The following is a 24,487-nucleotide window of genomic DNA, read 5'->3' on the forward strand; positions in this document are numbered from 1 at the left end:
GAAATTTACTCATCATTTACTCACTCTCAAGTTGTTTCAAACCTGTATGAATTTATTTCTTCTGCTGAACACAAAATAAGATATTTTGAAGAATGTCGGTAACCAAACAGTTGATGTACTCCATTGACTTCCATAAAGAAAAAAAATACTAAGGAAGTCAATGAGGTCTATCAACTGTCTGGTTACCAATATTCTTCAAAATATCTTCCCTTTGTGTTCAGCAGAAGAAATTCATACAGGTTTGAAACAACTTGAGAGTGAGTAAATTAAGCGAACTATTCCTTTAACTACATAAACACCAGGCAAACTATTTGGTTGCACTGAAACGGTTTACAAAATCTTCAACGTCCCTTGCCTCAAATGTTATGTTTTCGAGGTAATTCTACAGATGATCAACTGTCCGTTCCACAAGCACTAACAAGATACAGATTGGTTATACTCGGTTTGCTTGCATGGTAAACATCAATTTTGCAAGGGGATTAATCCAAGAGAGATTGCGCTGGCTCCCAAAAAGCATATTTCAAGCTCACCAGAGGAGGCTGAAGTAATTAAGTGAGTGAAGTTTCCTCAGGGAAGCTGAAAGGCTTTCATTACCCTTTCTGATTCATTGTTCCAACACAATATCAAACAGAGGAGAAGAAGAGAGGGGAAGAGAACTCCGCCTTCGTTCTGAGGCAGGCCGGCTGTGATTGAGTCGGAGTGAGTGTGTAAATCTGGGTTTGGTATCTGACCTCCGGCTGGCTCGCCGCTTTTTTCCACTCTCTGGAACACTCCACAAGCTGTCAACATCCATGTCCACGTCAATCAACATCGCCGTCTTGTCCCTGGTCTCCCTTCAGTTCCCTGTGAAGAGCAGGGCTACTGCTCAGATTTAACTGCTTCACATAGCAGGGGATGTTGGGAAAAACTGGGTGGATGATGGTCAATCAGTCTAAACAAAATTATAATTATTTTGTTTTTTTTCAATTGCACTATAGAAGCTAAGGTTAATTGGGAATGCTGGGTCACGAAGGCCGACTAATCAACTAGTCATCCAAAAACTGACTATAGATGGAATAATTTTCCCCTCTGTTTTATAGATATTTTAGGTGGCAGTGCTTTAATTAGCATGCTAATTAAAATATTAAATTACTGTGCAAACTAAAATCTAAAGCGCAGGATGCTAATTAAAACACAGCTGCAAGAAGAAGAAAAAAACTAAAGAAAAAAATAAATCTACTTCACAAATCAACTAGCTGGTTGCTGTATAACTGTCTTAGGGTTCCTCAAACATTTTGATGCCAAGAAATCCTAAAATGAAACGCAGAGAGCTAAATTTTGAAAGCATTCACTTATACGGAGTGAAAAAAGCATGATATTCTAAGTTGGGTCATCTTGAATGATTGGCTTTTTGTATATTGCTATAGTACAAAGCCTAAACAACTAATTAAAATATTAAACATATCTGTAATGTTAAATGTGTAAACTTGAGGAAAAACATTTTTAATTCAATTTATATTTATTTGTATATACCCTAGTGGAAAAAAAAACTATATCAAAATCAACCATATATACTAAATGAAGCAAAGGAGTAGTTACATTCAAGATATTTTAAGGAATGAAGGTTTTGTTTCAAGTAAAAAAACATTTAAATATGAAATTTTGATAAAAGGGATAAAATTATTGATTACAGGGGGACTTTAGGTATACCAATTTAGTATAGCCTACCAAAAGTACAATTGCAGTGTATTTATATTAAGTATACTAAAACGTATTTGAAATACATTTATTTTATGCTATTTGTTTTTTCAATAGTATATCCTTCCAAACCAGTTTGAGTATTCCAAACCTAGAATATTCTTTTGCAAACCCATTTATCTACCTCTCAAATTTCCCATGAACCCCCTAGAAGCCCATCATGGCAGTACTCAGTTTAAAAAGTTGTAGACTAGCTGACCATCATGTCATTCACCTTTCTAACATTTTGACAATAACTCTTTTGTGTTACACAGAAAAAGTCATACAAGTATGAATTCAAGTGTGTTTTGTCAGAAAAGAGATGTCATCACACTACACTTTTTTAAAAAAGCAATTAACTTACCCGTCACCTCTACTTACACATTATAAGCAGCAATGAAAACGGTTTATAAATACTGGATAGAAAGCACCTGTTTTCACCCTTATGTAGCATACGAAATACTGAAAGAAAATGAAACCTGTGGAATAAACTCAGTACATGAAGGGAACAAAAAACGTCTTCTAAATTTGGTGCTCAATGGACCACAGAATACCTCTAATAAAACATGCAATTTAGAGCCACATCACCAAAATAATGGTGTGGCAGCTTCTGCTTGTAGAACGCTGGCAGCACTGTGAGTTCTGCAGGCGTGAGGTATGATAATGTGCCATGTGTAATATCAACGCAGCCGAGCCGTCAACAAACCGAAATTACATTTTGATTTGTGAGCTCCCTCAAACGCAGCTTGTATTCCCTTTGTGTGTATTTGTACAATCATTTGAAAGGCATTTCTTACAACCACTGCACAAATCATTTCTCCAATTATGATTCTTTATGATCCATAAATGTGGAGCTTTCTGTGTAACTTTAATATATATATTTTTTTTTTCTAAAGCCAATATTCATTAGTCATTGATTGCTATAGATTTTCTTGTAAAGAGATTTTTGTATAAAGATTATTTTATATTATCATTTATTATTTTTTGCATACAAGTATATATGCACACCATCCAGTCATGTTGCTATTATTGGACAGGCAACAGGCACTAGACGCCATTAGCACTGTCTTTTTGTTTTTAAGAAAAAAAAAGAAAAAAAAACACGAATCTCTTTTATCTCAGATCAGAGAATACAAGAAGACCAGCCGACCAACAGCTCTATGCAAGCCACAGCTGATCAACATGACAGAATGAGAAACACTGAAATAAAAAAAGCTATCATACATAATGAAGAGAAAACAAAAGTCAAAGTATTTTAAAAAAGCTAGACCAATCAAACGCACATCCAACATTTGTAACAAGCAAGGATTATAAAGTACTACAACATTTGAATATTACAATTAAGGCTAAGTAAATAAATAAATTATATACAGTACCTTTCAAAAGTTTGGGGTCGATTTAATAATGTTTTTGAAATAAGTCCCTTATGTTCACCAAGGCTGCACTTCTTTGATCAAAAATACTGTAAAAACAGCAATATTGTGAAATACTTAAATGTTTTATATTTCAAAATGTTATTTATTTCTCTGATAGCAAAGCTGAAATTTCGGTCTTCAGTGTCACACAATCCTTGAGAAATATTTCTAATATGCTGATTTGATGGCTCAAGAAACATTTCTTATTTTTATCAATGTTGAAAATAGTTGTGCCGCTTAATATTTGGGTGGGAACAGTAATGCAATATTTTTCATGAATAGAAAGTTTAAAAGAACATTATTTTTGCTCAATAAAACTATTCAAAATCTTAAAATTCTGGAATGCACAATATATTGTTAGTTTGTTACAGTACTATACTGGTTAGATTTATTTATTCTTTTTTCTTTTTCACAAAATAGTATAGAATTTTAATGTTGTGCCAATTATTGGACGTAAAGTTATAAACTTTATTGTCATAAAGTTATAAAGAAATTAAATAATCGATTATCCATATTATTTTTTGTCTAAGTTTACCAGAGTGCACAATACACATGCAACAACACACACACACACACACACCAAATATATGGCATTATGGAATGCTAGTCAGTTTCTAGTGAACACAAGGCGTGAGTGAGAAGGCTTTCGGAACGAGGGAAGACTCGGCAGATGGTGTGTATGCAGTGGGTCGGCGGAGAGACATATGGTGTGATGCCACTGATGAAGAGCCTGGAGAAGAGAAGTGTGAAAGCATCGATGCTTTGAGGCCCCCGGAGAGCCAAAGCTACCAGTTTCACCACCACTGGACACAACTGAGGCTGATTAAAAAGTTAAATTAATATATTATTGATAATCATTTAATAATTTGTAATAATGCATATAATAATGCAAATATTATCTAGAATTATGAGGAATATTATATAGGATGTGATGATAGAAAATGGGGCATGGGTCCAACATCATTGAGCCATTTCTTAAAAACGGCTACCATCTTAATTATTCCCCACTAAGATCAAAAGCAGTGACTGTGATTGATAACAGCCTCAATCCAGATGATGTAAAAAGCTGTTAAGAAAATATAATCAGCTGCGAGTAAAGCAATGAGACTCTTGATCTCACCCTTAGAAGTGAATAGCTTGACAGTAACTTATCAGACAGAACTACCTTCATACATTTTTTCAATAGAGCTACAATCAGAATCTTTTCTCAAAGTTGTCTTAACTAGTCAAGTCTAACTATATATATAAAACCGCTCTGCATATATATACTTCAGCCTCTCTTCTCAGGGTTGTTGAATGTCAGAGTAATTCAGCATACCGTTGTAGGTTGACATATGAAAGTCGCTGCCTCTCTAATAAGGACACATGAGATTTGACTGCCATGCATAAACCATTGCGGTTTATTTTGAATATTCATACCTCTCTGAAGTGTATTAACACATCCCTCTCCTGTTAATTGTCAGTCTAACTCTCTCTGTCATTTAAAACAGGTTCTAATTTCTGAATAAATAAGCGAGGAAAGACAACCGAAGAAAGTTAGGAACAGGAGGATATGTCTGACTGAATTTGGTGAACAAACGTTCGTCTAGACAAAGAAACGGTTAAATATTTCTCCATCTATGCTTCTCGCTGCACAGTCCTGGTGGGTCTGAATAATGCAGACAGTGAGAAAACCATTCTGGAACATTCTAGTGGACAAATCCATCAATATTTACCCAGCAGATGCATCTGTCAACAGGACCTGCGGTGGAAACAAAGCAGGCCAACATGATTCCGCGTTCTCATTGGCTGGGAAATATCTGTTTTGCGAGTACCAGGATGGAAAGGCGGCGAAAGTAATGATTAACATTTATTTTCCTTTCATGTCAGAAGACGGTGTTCTGGGAATGGGGGTTATACTGGAACCCGCGTCGTATTTATTTTTGAACTATAAAGAGCCCCTCTCTGAGGCGGATTCACATTTGATTACAGGTGTTGAAATCATCTTGTTTTCTAGCCAAAAATGAGGAACCTCTCCAATTCCCCAACCCTTCAATCTTGGGCGGATCTCTTCCTCTTAAATAGGACAAGAGCACGGTGGAGATAGTGCGAGAGAGTCTTTCTACGGTTGAGCTATGCAATCGTTCTCACTTTGATTTATTGTTCCGTCTCTTTAAAAGTTCCCACCTTATCGTCCAATCAGAAGTCAGCCGCGGCATATTTTAGCTATGCTGTGTGACCCCACTTTCAGTCTCTCTATCTACCCCTCCTCTATCTTTCTTGCCCTCTTTCACACTCACTTTATCTTTCGTCTTCGCTCTCATTGTTCCTTTGAGTGCGCGTGTGTGTGTGTGTGTGTTAATGTGCACGCATGTGTGTTTTGGCAGCAAGCAGAGCTGCATAATCGAGTGGCGGTTGGTGACTGATGAAGGAAGCATCAGACTTGCCCCTTTGACAGTCAGATTACTTAACGGCACAGGGGGTTGTTTAAAATGGGCAGCCCCCCTGCCATCATTGCCAAACACAGGCCCAACTTTAGGGCCAGGTGTGCGATCATTAGTGTCACAGCCTGCAGTCAGTCAACAAGTAAAGCAGAGCGTCAACAGAGAAACTCACCACTCCCTTTACATTCGCCCAGTCACTTGTCTTTTCATCCTTTTTTCCCTTTAGCGTGCTGGATGAAACATGGTTTCTCCATACTTCCATAGAAAAACAGAGTTAGTATAATGAATACTATCTTAAAGGCATAGCTTACTTAAAATTTGACTGCGATCTTAACTTCCACAGTTTTGTGTTTTTTGAAACCTGCATGACTTTTTATCTTCTGTGGAACACAAAAGGAGATGTTAAGGAGAGACACGGCAGGCAAAAACATCGTGGTTTTTTTTCACTTGTCAATTTTGAGATTTTGGGCTAGTTGTCTTCAATAACATGTCTTCTTTCAGACTTGTGCTGAGGTCTTTAGGTCTTTATTTTACTACTGTACACTTTGTCTGTTTGTGTGTGTAGATTTCGCCTAAATTCATCAAAAGTTGGTGTTCTAAATCATCCCGCTGCTCCGCGATCTCTGTCTGCACCCTGTCATCACATACACCGTTAGAAAGCCCTCTCTCTCCTTACAATTCTGTCGGATCCGAATATGGTAATTTCCTGTTTATCAGCTTCCAATCATGAAAGTAAAATGGGCAATTTAACTCGAAATGCTGATCTCATTGGCTGATGCCAATTTCTGACAACGTGATTCGTTCAGAATAGTCACATGACGCGCTCTGACATCATACTATTTGTATTTATAAGTGATGCCATGTTTTGGATGTTATGATCAGTGATGGATGAAGCAATAATGAGTTTTGGATGTTAAACAGTGTGATACATGGATTTTACTTGGACCTAAAGCATATTTTGTCTGTAATTCTGAAGAAATTAGTGGATGTTAGATTATTTTGCCATAAAATCTTTAAAGGCCGTTCTCAAAATTAGTTTTTTCTCACACTCCTACATACACCAAACTTTACAGTTGTATTCCTAACTATATTGTGAAGGGTTGTCGATTTGAGATTTGTTGATATATCATTCTTGGCCTGATTTACATTTTATGCCTAAAAATAGGGCGGAAATCAATTAAAGGCTATTGGCAGTATTTTTTGATTTACAGGGTAAAAAAAGGAGATATTCATAATCCCTTCTGGTAATGTATTTTCATTGAATATGTCAACAAAATGCTAAAATTATTTGAACCTAGTTTTTTTTTTTCAATGGTCAGATTTCCCAGGGCTCCCTTGTAAAATAGATTTGAATATCTCAATGGGACATCACCTGGTAAAATATAGGGTACATTTTTTTATTTTTTTTATTGTCACTTCAAAAGATATGCAAATTAGTGCATATTTAATTAGATCTAGACTGATTAGCATATTTAAACATAAAATTACAGAAAACTTGCTATACATTTTTTTCTCCTATTCATGCGAGTAATCAACTGGTAAAGTTTCATGGTGATATCTGTAAGTTTTTACCTATTCACCTGTAGTGTCTCGCCTTAAAGGACAAGTTCGGTATTTTACACTTAAAGCCCTGTTTACAGATCATATGTGATGAAATAGAACTGTTAAGATTAAAGTTTGGACACATGCTCCTGTCCCGAGAATTTTAGGTTTATTTCGCTTTCCCCCCCAACCTCCACAATGGTTGTCTATGTGCACTGGAAGATTCCTTCCTAAAAACACATTAAACTTTCGTTTACAAAGACGTAAAACTCACCGAGTGGTCAGGGGTGGTCACTGATACGTTCCCAAAAAAAAAATCGCTGAAAAAGATGCATTCCAACAGGTTTTATCATAGTTTTTGTCCAACTCCATTGACTTGTATTGAATGTGCTGTGTGAGGTACGTATTACTCCGCCGCTTCTTCTTCTGCTACTTCTGTGTATTCAATGAAATGCCAGCGGTTTGCTTGCAATTGGCAAAGGTGCATTATCGCCACCAACTGGGCTGGAGTGTCTATTATTCAAGCTCTCAACGGAAGAATCACGGGTGTGACGCGTTTTGGCAAAATAGGTCCACAAAAGCGAATTAAACCTAAAATTCTCGGGACAGCAGCATGTGTCCAATTTTAATCTTAACCGTTCTATTTCATCAGATACGATCTGTAAACAGGCCTTTAAGTGTAAAATACCGAACTTGTCCTTTAAGCAGTGTCTGGGCGGATCTTGTCCATACAACGGAAGTGAATGGTGACCATGACTGTCAAGCAATATTTTTCCTGAATAACGACTGAAATTTTTGTTTGTTTCTCAGACAAAGCTATCAAATTCTGAAGACTCTGAATACAGCGAATGGGTCATGCAGCTTTAATGATTGATAACCTTTATGGGCTTGAAAGCCCTTGGTCCAAATTCACTTACATTGTATTGAAGAAAGCAAAGTTACCATTCTGCTAAACATCTACTTCTGTGTTGAACGGATGAAAGAAAGTCATCCGTTTTTGAACAACATGAAGGTGAGAAAATAAGTAAATGAGTGAACTGAATAAAATGTATTGGGTGAACTTAAAACGGGGCCAATATGATCACATAGACAAGTGTTGTTGTTGTTAACTAAAACTATTACAAAATGTTTTTGATTAAAGCTAAAATAAATAAATAACTAATGTAACGAACTAACTAAATAAATAAATATCAGATAACTGTTTTTTTATTCTGTTTAATTTGAAGTTAAGTACTAAAAAAATACAAATATTAAGAAAAAAATTATAAAAATGACAAAAGCACATAACAAAAGTACTAAAACTTTAAATAATAACAATATAATGAAATCTCAAAATATGAATAAATACTATAACAGCCTATAAATAATACAAAATGAACACGGCAAAATATGTATTGCATTGATACTTAAAATTATTTTAGAATAATCAAATGTTTTAAAATATGTTTTAAAGTTTAAATAAAAAAATAATAATTCTTAATAAACTCACAAATAAAAGTAAAAAAAAGACAATAATGATAAAGTTGATGGCAAACCAGCCAAAACAAGATGTGTGCATAAAGATGCAGCATCTTTTCAACACTTTGGCATATTGCAAGAAACTCAAAAAACCCTTTAAAAGCATCTTTACTGTGTGTGAGGAGCACTAAACCGCAGAGCTCAAATTGAGCTGTCAGCTGAATTGCCGCATGGGTAAGTGGGCCCAACTGTGAGGTGGCATCTCTGCACTGGGGAGAACAGCTCACTGCACTATTGAAGTCACAGAAATCCTTCACGTCTCGCTTGGTCGCTTCGTACATGTCACCTGGGCCCGGGCCCTGCCCTATCCCACAGGAACCAGGCTGAAACACTCAATGTGCAGGGGTTGGAAATGCCATCGAAGCATGTTTCAAATCGAGTCGGAAAAAAGATCTCATTGTCTCACTCTCAACGCTTGATAGGGACAGCACCCCTAGGCTGCGGATTCGAACTTTTATGAACAGCAAACCCCATTTGAATGGAAATATTTAGTCACAGACATTAAAGGCCGAAGAGCTGGACATGGAGCGCTAAAGCCTGTTGTGTACAGTGAGATAAGCTGGAGATTACAGCTGTGAGCCTCTGGAAAGCATCCAGCGTCTCTCACACATAAAACTGAATGTGGTTTAGAAGACTGGCGCTAACAGATATAAATCCACCTTGGACTGCACCGGTACATCACAGAGATTGGGCCCTATCATACACCCGGTGCAATGCAGCGCCAGGCGCGACACAAGTTACACAAGCGACACAATGGTAGTTCCAGTCCGACGCAGTTATCATTTTCACGTCCTGCGTCACGTTGTTTAAATAACAAATGCATTTTCGCCCCTTTGGTGCCCATGGGCGTGCTGGTCTGAAAAAAAGGTGTGTTCAGGCGCATTGTTGGCGCGTTGCTAATTTTAGGCAACTGAAAAAGACTGCGCCATTGACCAACTGAAACCTGGTCTAAAGTCAATGGCGCCTATAGGCGGGTCCACAATGCGCGTAAACTTTGTCCCGTAGATGCTCTGCTCACACGCTTTAACCTCAGCACGAGCAGATCCATTTCCTCGCTAGAAGCGCGTTCAGTTTTTCCGCTTGCAAATTCCGTCATGTAAATAGCAATCCGCCATGCGAGCGCTACTGGCTTTTAAAGGGAATAGGACACTCTGATTGGTTTATTGCACGGTACTCATTAAGAGAATAGGGACAACCCTTTTAGACCACGCACCGGGTGCGTCGACCATTTTTCCCGACGTACAACTATCAAAAGTGGATTTAAACTAGCAAAACAAAGTGCGCTTGTGTTTGTGCCGTGCGCTTTAGAGTAGACCATACGCTTAGATCGTTAAAATAGGGCCCATTGAGGTCATCACCTGATATGCCACATACAAAATGTGCTTGTCTCTAGAAACAGAAACTCACAATAAAAAGGCATGAAAGAAAACAAACATGAGTATGCATGGATAACACATCGTGGGAGCAACAAACCATGTAAAACAAAAGAGAAGCAGAATAAATAAGAGACCTTCAGTTTTGTTGACCCTTGAAGGCATGTCCACCAGAATAAAAGCATAAACCTCAATGAAATTTGTGTTCTGCGTCCTCATTGGCTAATTCTAGCCCTCATGCCCCAGCTCACTGCGTGGGAGGCCAGATCTTGCATACAAGCACCGATCGAGTTAACAAATAAACATTACCTCATTAGCATGTTATCAATGAAGTGTTACTCATGCAATCACATTGCTGACACTGAAATCTATTAGAGAGACAACAGCACTGCATCTAGACACTTACTAGCGAGCTGTTTGTAATGAGGACACTTACTGAGTCTCTTGGCGGCCTCCAGGGCTTCAGAGGCGGTGTCAGCCACAAAGAACCGCTGTACGGTCACGCCACTGTCCTGCATCAGCTTCTTGCTCTGGTACTCCTGCAGGTTCAGCCATCTTCTGGGGCTCACCCTCGCTAGCTAAAAACACACAGACAGAGTATGGTTTCATTAACAGGGCCGTTAATGACGACTTCTTTGCGAGCGGTACTTCATGCATCTCTACACAACTGATAGTGGACTATGGACCTTTTTTCTAGGCATGCTAATGCCTAGACTATTTAAATAAAATATATGATATGAACCTTTCGATCAAAGGAACTTGAAGGGAGGCGTCCGTCCTGTCACATGTAGTAACGATATATGACAATTTAGTAATCAAAGTTCAACGAAGAATTTTTTTTTATACATTACATTATTGTGTTGATTCTATTCAATAACAGTTTTATTATTTTTCTTAAATTTTTTATTATTTCATTTAATTTTGCTTGTTTATTTATTTAAACATTTTTACGATTAAGTTATTAAAGTTCAACAAAGAAATGTTTTTAATATATTACATAATTGTGTAGATAATTTATTACACTATTATTATTATCCTTATAGTAATATTTTTTTAAATTCCATTTGATTTTACTTGTTTGTTTTTGGAATTTGATGGATACAAACCAAGTGTCTAAGGGTACGTTTACACAACAATGATGCATTTAAAAACGGAAACGTTTTTACCTATATACTGAAGCTGAACACGTAATACGCATGATGTCACCGTTTTCACAAATTTGTGTTTTCGTAGTTTAGGAGGCAATTACGGTATCGTTTTCAAAACCTGAAAATCATTTACAAAAGTTTGCATTTTCAGGCTCCCAAAACGTCATTGTCGGGTAAATGAACGGCCAAAACGCCTAAAAAGTTTGCAGCATTTAGTTCAACGGCCCCTAAAAGTGCATTCACATTTGACCCTTTGCAGGGAGCTTGATTGACAGGTGATCTGACCAATCTTCGCCATCCGCCATTTTGTCCGACAAAGCAGTCAGGAGAGTAAGTAGATTAACACGGGAGCATTTGAACTTGAAAAACGGAGTGTACTGACGCCTTTCCGCGGTTAAAACAACATTCCTTCTTATATTCATTTATGTTTATTTTATGCTATAAATGACCTAGAAGGAAGAGATAATCGGTTCACGAGCAGCTTTAACCGAGGCGACACAGCGATCTGTCAGACACATTAAAGAGCCACAAAACGCTATTTATTGTTTAGATTTCTTTTAAAAAATGACCAAATTTGAAAGGTGAGACTGTTTAATATCAAAAGTCACCTGGTCTGTCCTGTCTGTCAGTGCGTTGTCAGTGTCCTCTCTGCTCCGCGATGTATTTTTCACTGCGTGAGAACATGGTGTGGCGTGAGAGCGGCGTAGCTTGTCGGACATAGCGACAGTATCTAAGGGGGTCGGGTCTTTGCGAACGATCAATTATCATTTCTCAGCAAAACACATGGACACAGGATATAGCGTCATTCTGTTCTGCCATTACCATGACTACACATCAAATAGGTTTATTGAATCAATTTTTTTCAGGCACATCTTTGAAGTCATTTCCACAACAGACATCCACTGCAATAAAGCGGCTTCAAATCTCGTCTCTTCATTCATGTCTTGGCTTCCATTCAGGCTAAGATTTCAAATCATTGCAGCTCAGCACAGTTAATATCCACACATATTCATGATCACGTCCTTTGATGAGTATTCAATGTGTAGTTAACAACCCATAAGACACTCATTAAATAGACAATTCCCCATTATTCACCACTGTAGAATGAGTAAAACAGGTTATCAGAGCAGCACAGTGTTAAATCCAGTCAAGTACCTTATTAAGGCATGATTTGGAACAACTCTCTACGGCTTCTACTAATTGAGCGTCTACGTGTCTCCATGGAGAATAATGAAGGTGGCCACCAACGTTGGCAGGCTGTGGAAGAACACTGGGGAAGCGTGCACTCAGAAGTGCATACTTACTCAAACATAATGAGACATCATCACTAACAGGTTAAGTAACAATACAAGGAAAACAATGTGGAGCATTTATTCAGCACAATGTGGACTTCCGCTCTAGAGTTATTTTTTTTAGTTGACAGCATAGGAAAATGTAACATTACTGTACGTGGCAAATTGTTTACAAGCTGTTCTGTACTCTTTGTAAAAGTTTGTAAGCCTCCAACCACTCACTAACTTAATCACTCTCTCTCTGATAAGAGTCGGATGATGCACTACTCTCATTCTCGGCAGTGTTCTTCTCAACGCCTGCATTTCATCATTTCACTAAAATACATCACAGTACGCTTTGACTGCTGCATGGGCTACACTGAACTAAATTAACTATGATTCATCATATTATTGCGTTTGGTGCTCACAGCACATTTCTCATTAAAGAAAACGAATCGCAAAAGCATTTGGTTGGTAAGTCAAATTTGTAATACTGCGATGACAACTTACAGACGCTGTATCGTACAATAAATGTTCACACTCTCAACAAGCAGAGAATATGGCATCTGCAATAGACTTCGGGTTGTGGAACCAATTTCTTGTATTCCTATAAAAAAAAAATAATAAAGGATAAAATTCCTAAAGTTTCCACAATTTGAGACCAAGCCCCATGATATTGTTCTCTTTCAAATATCTTGAAAAATATAATAATTGAATAATTATTGTCAGTGACAAGTATAATAATGGCAATATATATAAATAAATAAACTTGAAAAAAGTTATGACACCTTCCCCATGGCATACAATGATATCATAATCTGTTACATGTATAACAATGGCAACAAATAATAAATAAATAAACATTTATTTATTTAATAATACAAAAATAATAAATGCATACTTTTATATTAATGATTAACTTGGAAGAAGGTTTGGAAGAATTTTGTTGACAAATGGTATGTATAACTGTACATTTTTAACTTTGGTAATACAGTATAATCAATGTGATATAAAATCCAGGTCATAAATTAACATTTTCATGATTAACACTAAATACATGATAAAGCAACTCTGGTAACACTTTAAAATAAAGTTCAATTCGATAACATTTACTCATCATAAAGCAAACATATCTCTCCACAAGACTTGGACTAAATCGTGCCAATCCAATTTGTTCTAAGACACTTTGACACTTGTTCTACGACACCAAGTTTTGGTTACCTAGATTTCCAAAAAATATAAATATAAATATATATAAATAATTCGAAATAGCATCTGCTTAGTCCTCTGAGGGTTATTTCTAATGGCTGTGCTGTAGCATTCAATGTATATTTGTACCTCAGAATGGGGGTGGATGGCCATTGGCCATTTAAAACTGGAAATAGCTCCCTGTTGTACATGCTAGCTGTTGTTAACAGTTACTTACGCACAACGGGTTCAGTGGAAGGACATTGGGTAATAAAGCTGCCTCACGCATGAATCTAAGCATACCTTGTGCTTTAATGCTCCTGATCTGTGTTGTGTGTGATGTCACAAATATAGTGACTTTATAATATAATGACAAAACACAAAAGTTGTAGATCTCCTGAAAAGTTTCTGATTCCCCACAGTTGAAGGTTTTTATAGACTTCACAGACGAGGGTTTATTTTCTGACTGTCTAGGCCACAATGGGTTTTTACAGTTCACTGCTTTTTATTAATACATATGGGAAATAAGTGCTGTTTTCTCAACAGATTATGCTTCATTGCATCAGCAATAAATATATAAGGTGGGCTTTACATAAACAAAAAATATGAAAAAAGAGACATGAGAGAGGGTGACAGACAACTCTGAAAGGGTTCTTGCAGAAAAACAAAACATGGCGAGTGATAAAATGGAAAATCAACGGTCATATTACGATGCTTTCCATGACTAGTTTTTTTTTGTTAAGCTAATAGGCTAAGCTGTTAATGTGTTAACTGAAAACACAAAGAACGGGAAATGTTTAATTTGACATTTTTAGCTTCGGTAATACAGTACAATGTGATATATAATCCAAGTCATACACGATAAAGCAACTCTGTCTGTAGCACTTTACAATATATAGTTGAATTCAATAACATTAACTGTTCATCATAAAGCAAACATATCTCTCCACAAGACTTGGACTATATCATTTGAGTCTTATGGATTTGTTATACGACACCTTTATGATTTTTTGGATCTTCTAAGTTTTGGTTACCTAGACTTCCAACGAAGAGGCAGAAACCTTTCAGTTTTCATAAAAAATATATTGATGTGTGTTTTAAAGATTAGGCTAAAGACTTAAGTGTTTTTGAAACGACATAAAAAGTAGAGGTCGACCGATTCATCGGTTTTGCCGATTAATCGGCACCGATAGTTGACTGGTGGAACTATCGTTATCGGCAAAAATATATACCGATAGTTTTTCCTGGTTGCGTCCATTGCTGGAGCGGCTGAGAAGCGCACGCTGTCATTCATTACACAGTGTAAGAGCTGAGAAGGGTCTGCTGGCCTGATGCAGTACAAGAGCGGCCTCTAGAGGTGTAATAAAAACTATCGCCTCGTGTTGTTTATTTCGACACGTGATTCTGCGTGCTGCACTGAGAGCACATGCTGCGCGGAGAGCGCTGACATCAGATGCGCGTTTAAAGCACCGACAGCTCAAACGCATGTATACAGTACATTTTGTCATATCATTACAAAGTGATTAATTTGTTGACTAAATGCTGCATTAGTAGAGAAAGAACAGCACAACAGTGTGTTTGTTTGCCTTCGAGGCTGAGAGGACGCTAACATTACTAGTACCTCAAGCGGTTAAAACACTGACAAACATAAACGTAAGTCCGACCCGAATGTTTAATGTCACAATTGTTACCTCTATTTGCATTAGTTCATATCCAGCTGGTCACTTTTATGCATTAAATATGCAGAGAAGTTGCATATTTAAAGCTAGAGACGTAAGCAAACTGATATGTTCATACAGCCGACAGAAACATAAACGAATCAGAAAAGCATTCGATTTCGGTTATTTATTTTTTTCATCTTCACTTTAATACAAATTTTGTTACTTTTTTATTAAGTTGGCTTGAAAAGAACTGTTAAATAGTTATATTTTGAATGTAACTGGTTTTATTTGTTATTTCAGTATTACTTTTTGTTTCAGTTTGAATGAATGTCTTTTATTGACTTAAATATTTATTCACATTTATATAATTTCATTTAGCATGTTTTCATGGTTCAATACAGTTTTATTATTTTTATAATAAAGTTCAGCACTGTTTTACTTGGAGTGTTATGTTTGTTTTTATCCAGTATCAATTTTAAAAACTATCGGTTCATTAATCGGTTATCGGCAAGTATGGCCCAACCTAGCTATCGTTATCGGTAAAATCCACTATCGGTCGACCTCTAATAAAAAGACACAAATGTTCATTTTAGGGTGAACTATCTCTTTAAATATGTCCTAGTTTTTTAATACAAAAACCAAATATTGGTATTAAATATTGGCCTTTGAATGTTGCAATTTTTGCATTTTCTGACATACTAAAAGCTTGTACTTCCACTGTCAATTAAACATTTTTGACAATAAATATTTGTTTCAAATTCACTAAAACGACTGTTTACTGACATCAATGTAAAGACTTTTCTGTTTCATTGTTTTTCCAATCTATTTGTTTAAATATGATATTTCTGTAAAATTACTGTTAAGACTCTAATTGTACACAGATTAGATTGTATGTATTTGTTGAGTTTCTATAATTTATTTTAGTTCTTGTACATGGTTTCACTTTATATTGATGGTTCCTTTAACACATTCTGTTGACTAACATTGCACCTCAGACAGAGTATTAGTAGACTGGTTAGGGTTAGAATGAGTTGACATTTAGTTGCAGAATTACTTATATTAGCAGATATTAAGTAGACAGTCTAATACCTGTGCTCCATTTATGTAATCTCCTCCTTTAAATGCTAGAGCTCTTTAAGGTGGACTCTGATTGGCTGTTAATGTTTTTATTGTTTATCCAAAGGAATGAGTTTCTATCCTTCCTATTCAGGCACAGAAAGGAGCACCAATAAAAAGCTGTCTCCCAAACTATCCTCAGATTTACAACCCCGTGTCAATCAAAGACAAGGAAAGCAAACTCTGGCATCAGATTCCAGGTGTCAGGTGTATGAACATCTAAATCTGGATTCTAATGAGAATCTCATTAGATTAAAAATATCCACTTGAAGGTCTGGATCTGAGGCCATGATATTTGCCTACCAGTAATAGTTGTTGTGTTTCTGTCAGTCAGGTGTTACTGGCGTTCCTGGTTCTGGCCCTGCTTGATTAACCGGACTGTGAAAGTGCTAAAAGCGCTCCATGGCAACCTCTTTGCAAATGTTAGCGGTAATTGTTTTCTTTCCCCCCTTCTTGCTATATTTAGCCGGAGCCCATTTTTGTAGCTTTACAGGTTATTAGTTCACTCAAGGGCAAAGTGAGGTTGAGGTGCATCGGGACCGAGAGGTGGGTTTCAGGGGCGCGAGCGCAGAGCTCCGGGAAGAGGACGGCAGGTGTCTGATCTCCCCTGAGACTCTGCCTCAACAGTAATTATCTTCATCAGCACTCTGGAGACACCACCAGTTAAATACCAACACACACACACACACACACACACACCTTTCTACACCAAACAAACACACATGCAGTTGAAGGCTCCAAAATACAACACATGCTTAAAAGAGCATGCTTAAAACCACAAATACACACACATATATAAGTGTGTGTATATATATAAGTGTGTGTATATATATATATAATGAAACATAATATATAGAAACAGAAAAGATGCACTCACACAGATAAACAATACATAAATAGTCTGGCATGTCGTTACTATTATTTACCAAAGAATAAATTGGGCTTTCATAATATGCATTAGTATAACGTGGCTGACATATAATGTATGTGTGACATGCAAAATATTATAAGCTGAATCTCCTTCAACATACCAATTGATGGCAAAATCAAAATAAAATTGACCCACATGAAGTCACAGGAAAGAAACAAAAGCTCACCACCATAAAAGCCCACACCAAAACCCTTTTTTTTTAAACTTTCCCCTTGAATAATCTAGCCAATATTTTCAAATTCTGAAAATGACACACATTTTCAAACGATTTTTGGTTAGAGTTTCGCTTTTGGCAGCGCATGAAGCGACATCCATGACATTCTGCGGTGATTGTTCAATGTCAAAGAATGGCACAAGTCATTCTGCATGAAATATTTCAACAGTTCAAAGCAGTCCTACAATTTTAGCAACTCATCAATCATGCATCAGTTTAAATAATAATAGTTTGTTACATCTATATAGTGCTTTATTTCAACACTCAAAGCACTTTATGGAAGGGGGAATCTCCTCAACCACCACCAATGTGCAGCATCCACCTGGATGATGCGACGGCAGCCATATTGCGCCAAAACGCCCACCACACACCAGCTTACTGGTGGAGAGGAGACAGAGTGATGAAAACAATCAGTATATACTATATATGGGGATGATTAGGAGGCCATGATGATGGACTGAGGCCAATGTGCAAATTTGGCCAGGATTGCCAGGGTTAAAACCCCTACTCTTTTTCAAAGGACATCCTGGGATTTAATGACCACAGAGAGTCAGGACCTCGGTTTAACGTCTCATCCGAAGGACGGTGCTCTTTGACAGTATAGTGTCCCCGTCACTATACTGGAGCATTAGGACCCACACCTCTTCCAGCAGCTACCTAGTTTTCCTAGGAAGTGTCCCATCCAGGTACTAACCCATCTCAACCCTGCTTAGCTTCAGTGGGCAACCAGTCTTTTGGCTACAGGGTGACAGCTGATGAAATTCAACATGGCACTGACTGTAAATAATCCTAAAATGAACTTATTCACTTTACTGACCTAAACAGAAACATTTATTTTTCTTCTTCAGAAGGTATCCCTTATTAGGATTGAAAGACATAGCTTCTCTGGATCCTCTGGGAGTCCAGATGTCTCTTAAGGACATGGTGGCCTACATCAGATCTTGACTTTTCGGTTGTCCTCACACAAAGGTGAGAGGACGAAAGGAAAGCTGTGGCAGCAGTTGCATCAAATTCCACAGGATAGCAGATGCTCCGTAAGGACCCCACACCAACCTTAGAAAGTCGGGTGACGGGCACAAAGTTAAGGTTTCCTTTCTTAACATAAGCCTATGTCTTCCTCGATAATATTTATTGGGTAAAAGTAATAAAACGTATGGTAGGTCTGCACAATTAATCGGAATAAAACCGAAATTCTGATATGGCTTAGTGAAATTATCAATTGCATTTGGCTCTTTCGTGGTGTGCTTGTTTTGTGCATGAGGGTTACAGATCTTTAGATTTGAGAGTACAAAACTCAATTGGAAAGAAGGGCCACTGCAGTGCAGTAATGATGAAGTCTATGCTAATCCAGCTGGATATATGAAAGTAATACACGCACACTTCAGACGGAGGGGGAAAAAACACTCCAAAGTACTGGAGAGGGTCTGTCGCTCTTGAATGTAATAGACTCCTGGATCAGTCACTGCTCTTATAACCCTATTCTGATACCTGCACTGCTGCTCATTAACTGTGACAGATAAGAAAAAAAATAGCATTTTGAATTGTGTTTGGGTGGTGTGTGTACTAAACGTGGTGAGTGGCATGGGGAGCAAGTAAACACTGAATTTTAAATATCACCAACATATATTTTAAAGACAACGTACTGTAAACAACATTTAACATCAGTAATATAACATTTAAGTGAAACATGATACTAGTGGGGGGTGGGGGCTTTTATGTCTCGGGATATGAAAAGTATGCTATAATAAGAGATTTATTACAGCAATATAGACATTTTGGTTGATACCAATACAAATACATTTTGTTCAGCCAAAAAAACAAACAACTACTTCAACTACAAAATTAATTCAATTCAAAGCACTGCCGACAACGTAAACAAATTATAATAATAATGTTTCCGACAATGGCAGATACCAGTAGTATCATGGATACACTGAGAATCACTAACTTTGATATGCTACTTAAAATTTAAGGATGCATATAATGTATCTTAAAATTCTAGGCGATACCAATGAGCCAATCATTATTTTTATGTTACTGTCAATAACCAACAAATGACCGATAATAAATTTGAAATAAATCTATATAAAAAGACCTACATAAATTAATAACAAAACACAAAAACTAAATTCAATCATCAGTGACATTAAGTGGCATCACAATATTATAAGCAAGTGCCATATGGAGATTCATTTTGAGATTTATTAAATTAATAGCATGCCTATTATCTAATTTTTCCCTATCTGATTGGATTTGGTAACATCTAAAGTAAAATAGTTTCAGAGCTGGAGAAAGTTATTTTGCTAAAAAATTATTTAGAATAGCGTGCACTCATGAATCATACATAATAAGACTGAATATGGATTTGAAATGTTAATATAATCGGTTTTGATTCCATGTCATCTTTAACTAACACTAAAAGTCTGCCTGACCATATGCACCATTACCAATGCACAACAAACTGAGAGCAAGCAGCTGCTTAGAGATCCAATCTCATAGCTTCTCGCCAGGAAGACATGAAGTGTTAGAGTAATTCAGGAGGATGTTTAAGCATACCTGACAGATGGGGGGGGGGGGGGGGGGGGGGGACACAACGCAAAAAGAATATAAGAAAGAAAGAAATCGACATCCGTCCTTAAAAAACCCACAAAAGAGGAATCACATGCAATTACTCAACCACTAAACATGAAATCTGCTGGGGTTTTCACAGAGTTTACAAACAGACAAAAAATATTACAGAATTGCTCAATGTGCCAAAGCCCCAGACAGCGCAGGCGAGTCAATGTAGACTACATTCAGCCTTTCAGTACAACATTAGTCTGCTCTCCACATTAGCATGACTTAGACATTAGGCCGCTTCATCAGCAAGACAGAGAGTGGAAATCTCAAGTCGATGAAGGATTGATTCCTAAAAGACTTCGTGCGGGAAGACAAAGAAAAGAATAGTAAGCAACACAACTGCTTTCCTCACTGGGGAAAATTGGTTCTACATTCGCATATTCATGAGGGGATATTTACAAATCTGTATTGACCAATTCAATTCTTTTGGGAAAAGGAAGAGGAGCTTAGGAGCTCAAACAAGGAGATTTTCTGAGGACAGGATTATGAGAGCTTTTCTTGAGGTCTTTCAGAGGGCAATGACGTTTCATTGTGCATAATAAAAAACATTAAATCAGACAGAGAATTTTTCATGCGTTTCCATGGCATAAAAAATGAAAAATGCATATATCGTTTGTATAATCACTGCATAATGTACATTCAAGACCTACTGTATTCGCCATATATCAAAACCTCCTTTTCCCTGGGTTAACTTTGAAAAACACCAGCATAACTATATAGGGGTGATGACTTAATATAAGATAATACAAGAGTAAATATCAGTGTTGTTATTTATAACAAAAATTTTAACTATTAAAACATTTTAAGTTGAAGTTCTCTAGAAGAACTTTACTTACTTTACTTCAACTCAAACAATTCTAGGGGTGCCAATAATTATGGCTCTATAAGTAACTCTTAAAGTCCCACTCCGATCATATTTTGAGCTATTTTTAAACATTCCCAGTGGTCTTTAAATTATGATTATGCCATTTTTAGCCAAAATCTCAAAACCTGTGCCGTTTTCTGGGACTTCGCTTCAGCAGAGCGGCAGTAGCTCATTAGCAATTCGCCTCTGCGTTGTGGGCGGAGCCGTTGGCACGGAGAAGCATTACAGTATTATATATACACGTTAATTATTATTATCCGAAGTTAATCAAAGTTATCACCGATCATTATTTCACTCAGAGACGTCGCGGTAAAAAACAGCTCGACTTCGTCTCAATATTTCATCCCTCCCACAGTGATCAATCAGGACATATTTAGTATCAGTGGATTGCTCGGAATTTCGGGATTATTATGATGCTAATGTCACCGCTATATCTGAAAAACTGACTGACACTCTCACAAGTGATGGGCTTGACACACGAGGGGACAAACGCTGCGACAGGCGAAACTCGTCGCCACCCGGCGTGTGCAAGTCTACTTGGACGAGCGCGGAATTTCACATGCACGAATGTCGCCTGTTGCTTGGCTGGAGGAGGCTGGTTGCCCTCTCTCATTATGTAATGATGTAATTACTGACGGGATCAGTCTGTGCTCTGCTCTCCAAACTTTAGTTTTGACGATTGATAGACGGTGAAAAGTGACTTATTTGTTACAGTATGTGTTCCAATTTGAGTATGAGCTCGTGGCCCCGCCCAGTGGAGTTACTACGTCATAACTCCAGTCTATTTTAAACGGGATTTTAGCGTCTGCTACTGATTCACAGATATTTGAATGTAGAAATACTCAGAAATACAACTTTGAGCTTATTTTTCTCAAGATATGTCCTCTAACACCAGAAAAATGCCACAAGAACATGTTAACACCTAGAAAAACATGATTTTCATCGGAGTGGGTCTTTTTAAGTAACAATAGGTAACTTTTGATTTGTGCAGGTTTTTTTTAAACGAAATATCAAAAGGAGGAACAATGCAGATTTATTTTTTACAGCCATCTTTGACAATATTTACCAGGGGTGCCAATAATTCTGACCACAATGGTGGAATTTCTACCTGTTGCTCAATTCTAGTTGCACAGAAAACCACCTGGACCTACTCTGCATTATATGTTAATTCTTTCCCTAATTATCAGCATCTGATGCTTCGACAAACAGTATTTACGGAGCAGCCCAGTCGACTGTATCGGATCCTTCACAGCGCAGTCACAGGCCAGCAGTCTCCAGGGGTTAAAACCCTCATTACTAGTCATAGCTCTGCCCTAAACCCTTTGAAATGACTCTTCTTAATTAGCACCTCCAAATGGCCTCACATTTAATTAACTTGTGGAATCCTTGAGGGGCGTTTTGATTTAAGAAATTAACACATTTTTCCATTCCTGATTGTAACTAATTGGTTTACTTTATTCAGAAATGATAGCTGCCATTAATCGAGAATAATACAATATGGGTTTTAAAATGGTCCCAATCAACGAAACAGAGATGCAAATAAAGTGTTGTTGATACATCGGAGGTTCATAATAATGTAAGATCATCAGATATTAATAAGGTGTGTTTACATCATTTCAGCATTTGCAGAAACGAATTAGAGAAAAACATGCTTACAGGAACAAATGGTGAAAATATTTAAATTTAGAACATCAATATTCTTTTATAGTCACAATATTGCATAACGAAGCAATGATTTAATTAGCTCGTGCTGGGGGAAAAAAAGTCAAAGTAATTCGTGATCTCTGAATGCTCTCAGCTCTAGTCGGGTTTTAACGTTTGACTACCGTTCAACAAGGTCAGGTGAGCACTGGATGAGAAGCAGCTTTTGACAAGTTGACAAGAGAACTCCGTTAGGCCGTGACGTCTGTGTGTGTGTGTGTGTGTGTGTGTGTGTGTGTGTGTGTGTGTGTGTGTGTGTGTGTGTGTGTGTGTGTGTGTGTGTGTGTGTGTGTGTGTGTGTGTGTGTGTGTGTGTGTGTGTGTATTAGCAGAGCCGAGTTAGGGGGAGCCAGCAGAGCATGCCAAAGGATTTAGATGGCAGAGATTTGCATCATGGGATACGCTTTTTGCTTAATCTCCTAAAGACAGACACGGGCTGAAGGTGAAGGCAACTCTCTGCAGATATGAACTTAGCAATTAGCATAGTTAATAAGGAACATCATTCAGAGGAGAGAAGTCTGGAAGAGTGAGGTCAAGTCTGTGGGCAAAATGGAAGTGGGCGAAGACAGTGACTAACAACATTAAAAGAAAAATTCACACATTTACCGTACTCATGTAACTTACTTTCTTTCATGCTCAAGGTTTTCGCAATAACAATGGACTTTCAAAGAACTGGGGCTTTCAAGCTGCATAAAGGATGCAAACGTTCTATAAAAGTGGTCTATGTGACTCAAGAGCTACTGAGTTATGTTTTCGAAAGAATATTCTTATGCTCATCGCGGCTGTATTTTACCCTATCAAAAACACAGTAATACAGTAATATTGTGAAATATTATTACAACGGTTTTCCACTTTAAATTATTTTAAAATGTAATGTATTCCTCTGATGGCAAAGCTGAGTTTTCTGCAACTTTACTCCAGTCTTCAGCGTCACATGATCCTTCACAAATCATTCTAATATGCCGATTTGCTGCTCAAGAATGTTGAAAACAGTTGTGCAGCTTAATGTTTGTGTAAACTACCGTAGTCAACATTTGAAGTGGATCAAAACTTTTCATCAAAGTTATACATGAATTTTGAACAATACCCGTTCTTGTCTTTTGATGCACTTCAAATGTTTGGGGTCATTTGGGATAATTTTATTCAGCAAGGACGCATTCAGTTGGTAAAATATGACACTAAATACCTTTATAATTTTACAAAAGATTTAATTTTCAAATAAATACTGTTCATTCATCAAAGAATATTCATCAAAGTATCCTGAAAAGGTTTTCAACATTGATAACAAAAAGAACCATAATAATTGAGCAGTGAACCAGCATATTAGAATACCGGTAAGTGTTCCAAGTCTTCTGAAGCCATACCACAGTTAAAGAGCAACAAGCTGAAATTAAAATTATTTACTGTTAAATCTTGAGATTTACTCTATATGTTTAGGGAGAAACAGCACTGAATCCTTCTTTTGACTTCTTCTCAATGAATCTGCAGATTTGATGCACTAAACTTTGTTCATAAATCAGATTGATATGATTTCCAGGTTCAACTCACTCAATGATCCGGTCATGGTGTTTCCGTGAATAACAACATACATTTCAGTCTGTTTCTCACAAAGATTACTTTTATTAGATGTTTACGGTGTTAAGTTCTTTATGAAGCTTGAAAGCTTCAGTTCCCATTTATTGTAACTGCATGGATAAAAGCGAGCAAAGTTAAGAAACTTTTTTGTTCAATGGAATAAGGAAAGTCAAGTTTCTAACAACATACGAGTAACAATGACAGAATCTGAA

General features: G+C 37.1%; 1 protein-coding gene across 1 annotated transcript in view; it reads right to left on the minus strand.

Moving 5' to 3' along the window:
• suclg2 (succinate-CoA ligase GDP-forming subunit beta) overlaps window positions 1-24,487 on the minus strand; it is a 117,429-nt gene that overhangs the window by 86,887 nt on the left and 6,055 nt on the right. Inside the window, exon 2 of the mRNA XM_079597266.1 lies at window positions 10,424-10,565. Coding sequence (XP_079453392.1) covers window positions 10,424-10,565 — 142 coding nt within the window. The remainder of the gene's footprint in view (window positions 1-10,423; window positions 10,566-24,487) is intronic.

This window comes from Phoxinus phoxinus (genome assembly GCF_949152265.1).
Source record: "Phoxinus phoxinus genome assembly, chromosome: 22".
NCBI classification, from domain to species: Eukaryota; Metazoa; Chordata; class Actinopteri; order Cypriniformes; family Leuciscidae; genus Phoxinus; species Phoxinus phoxinus.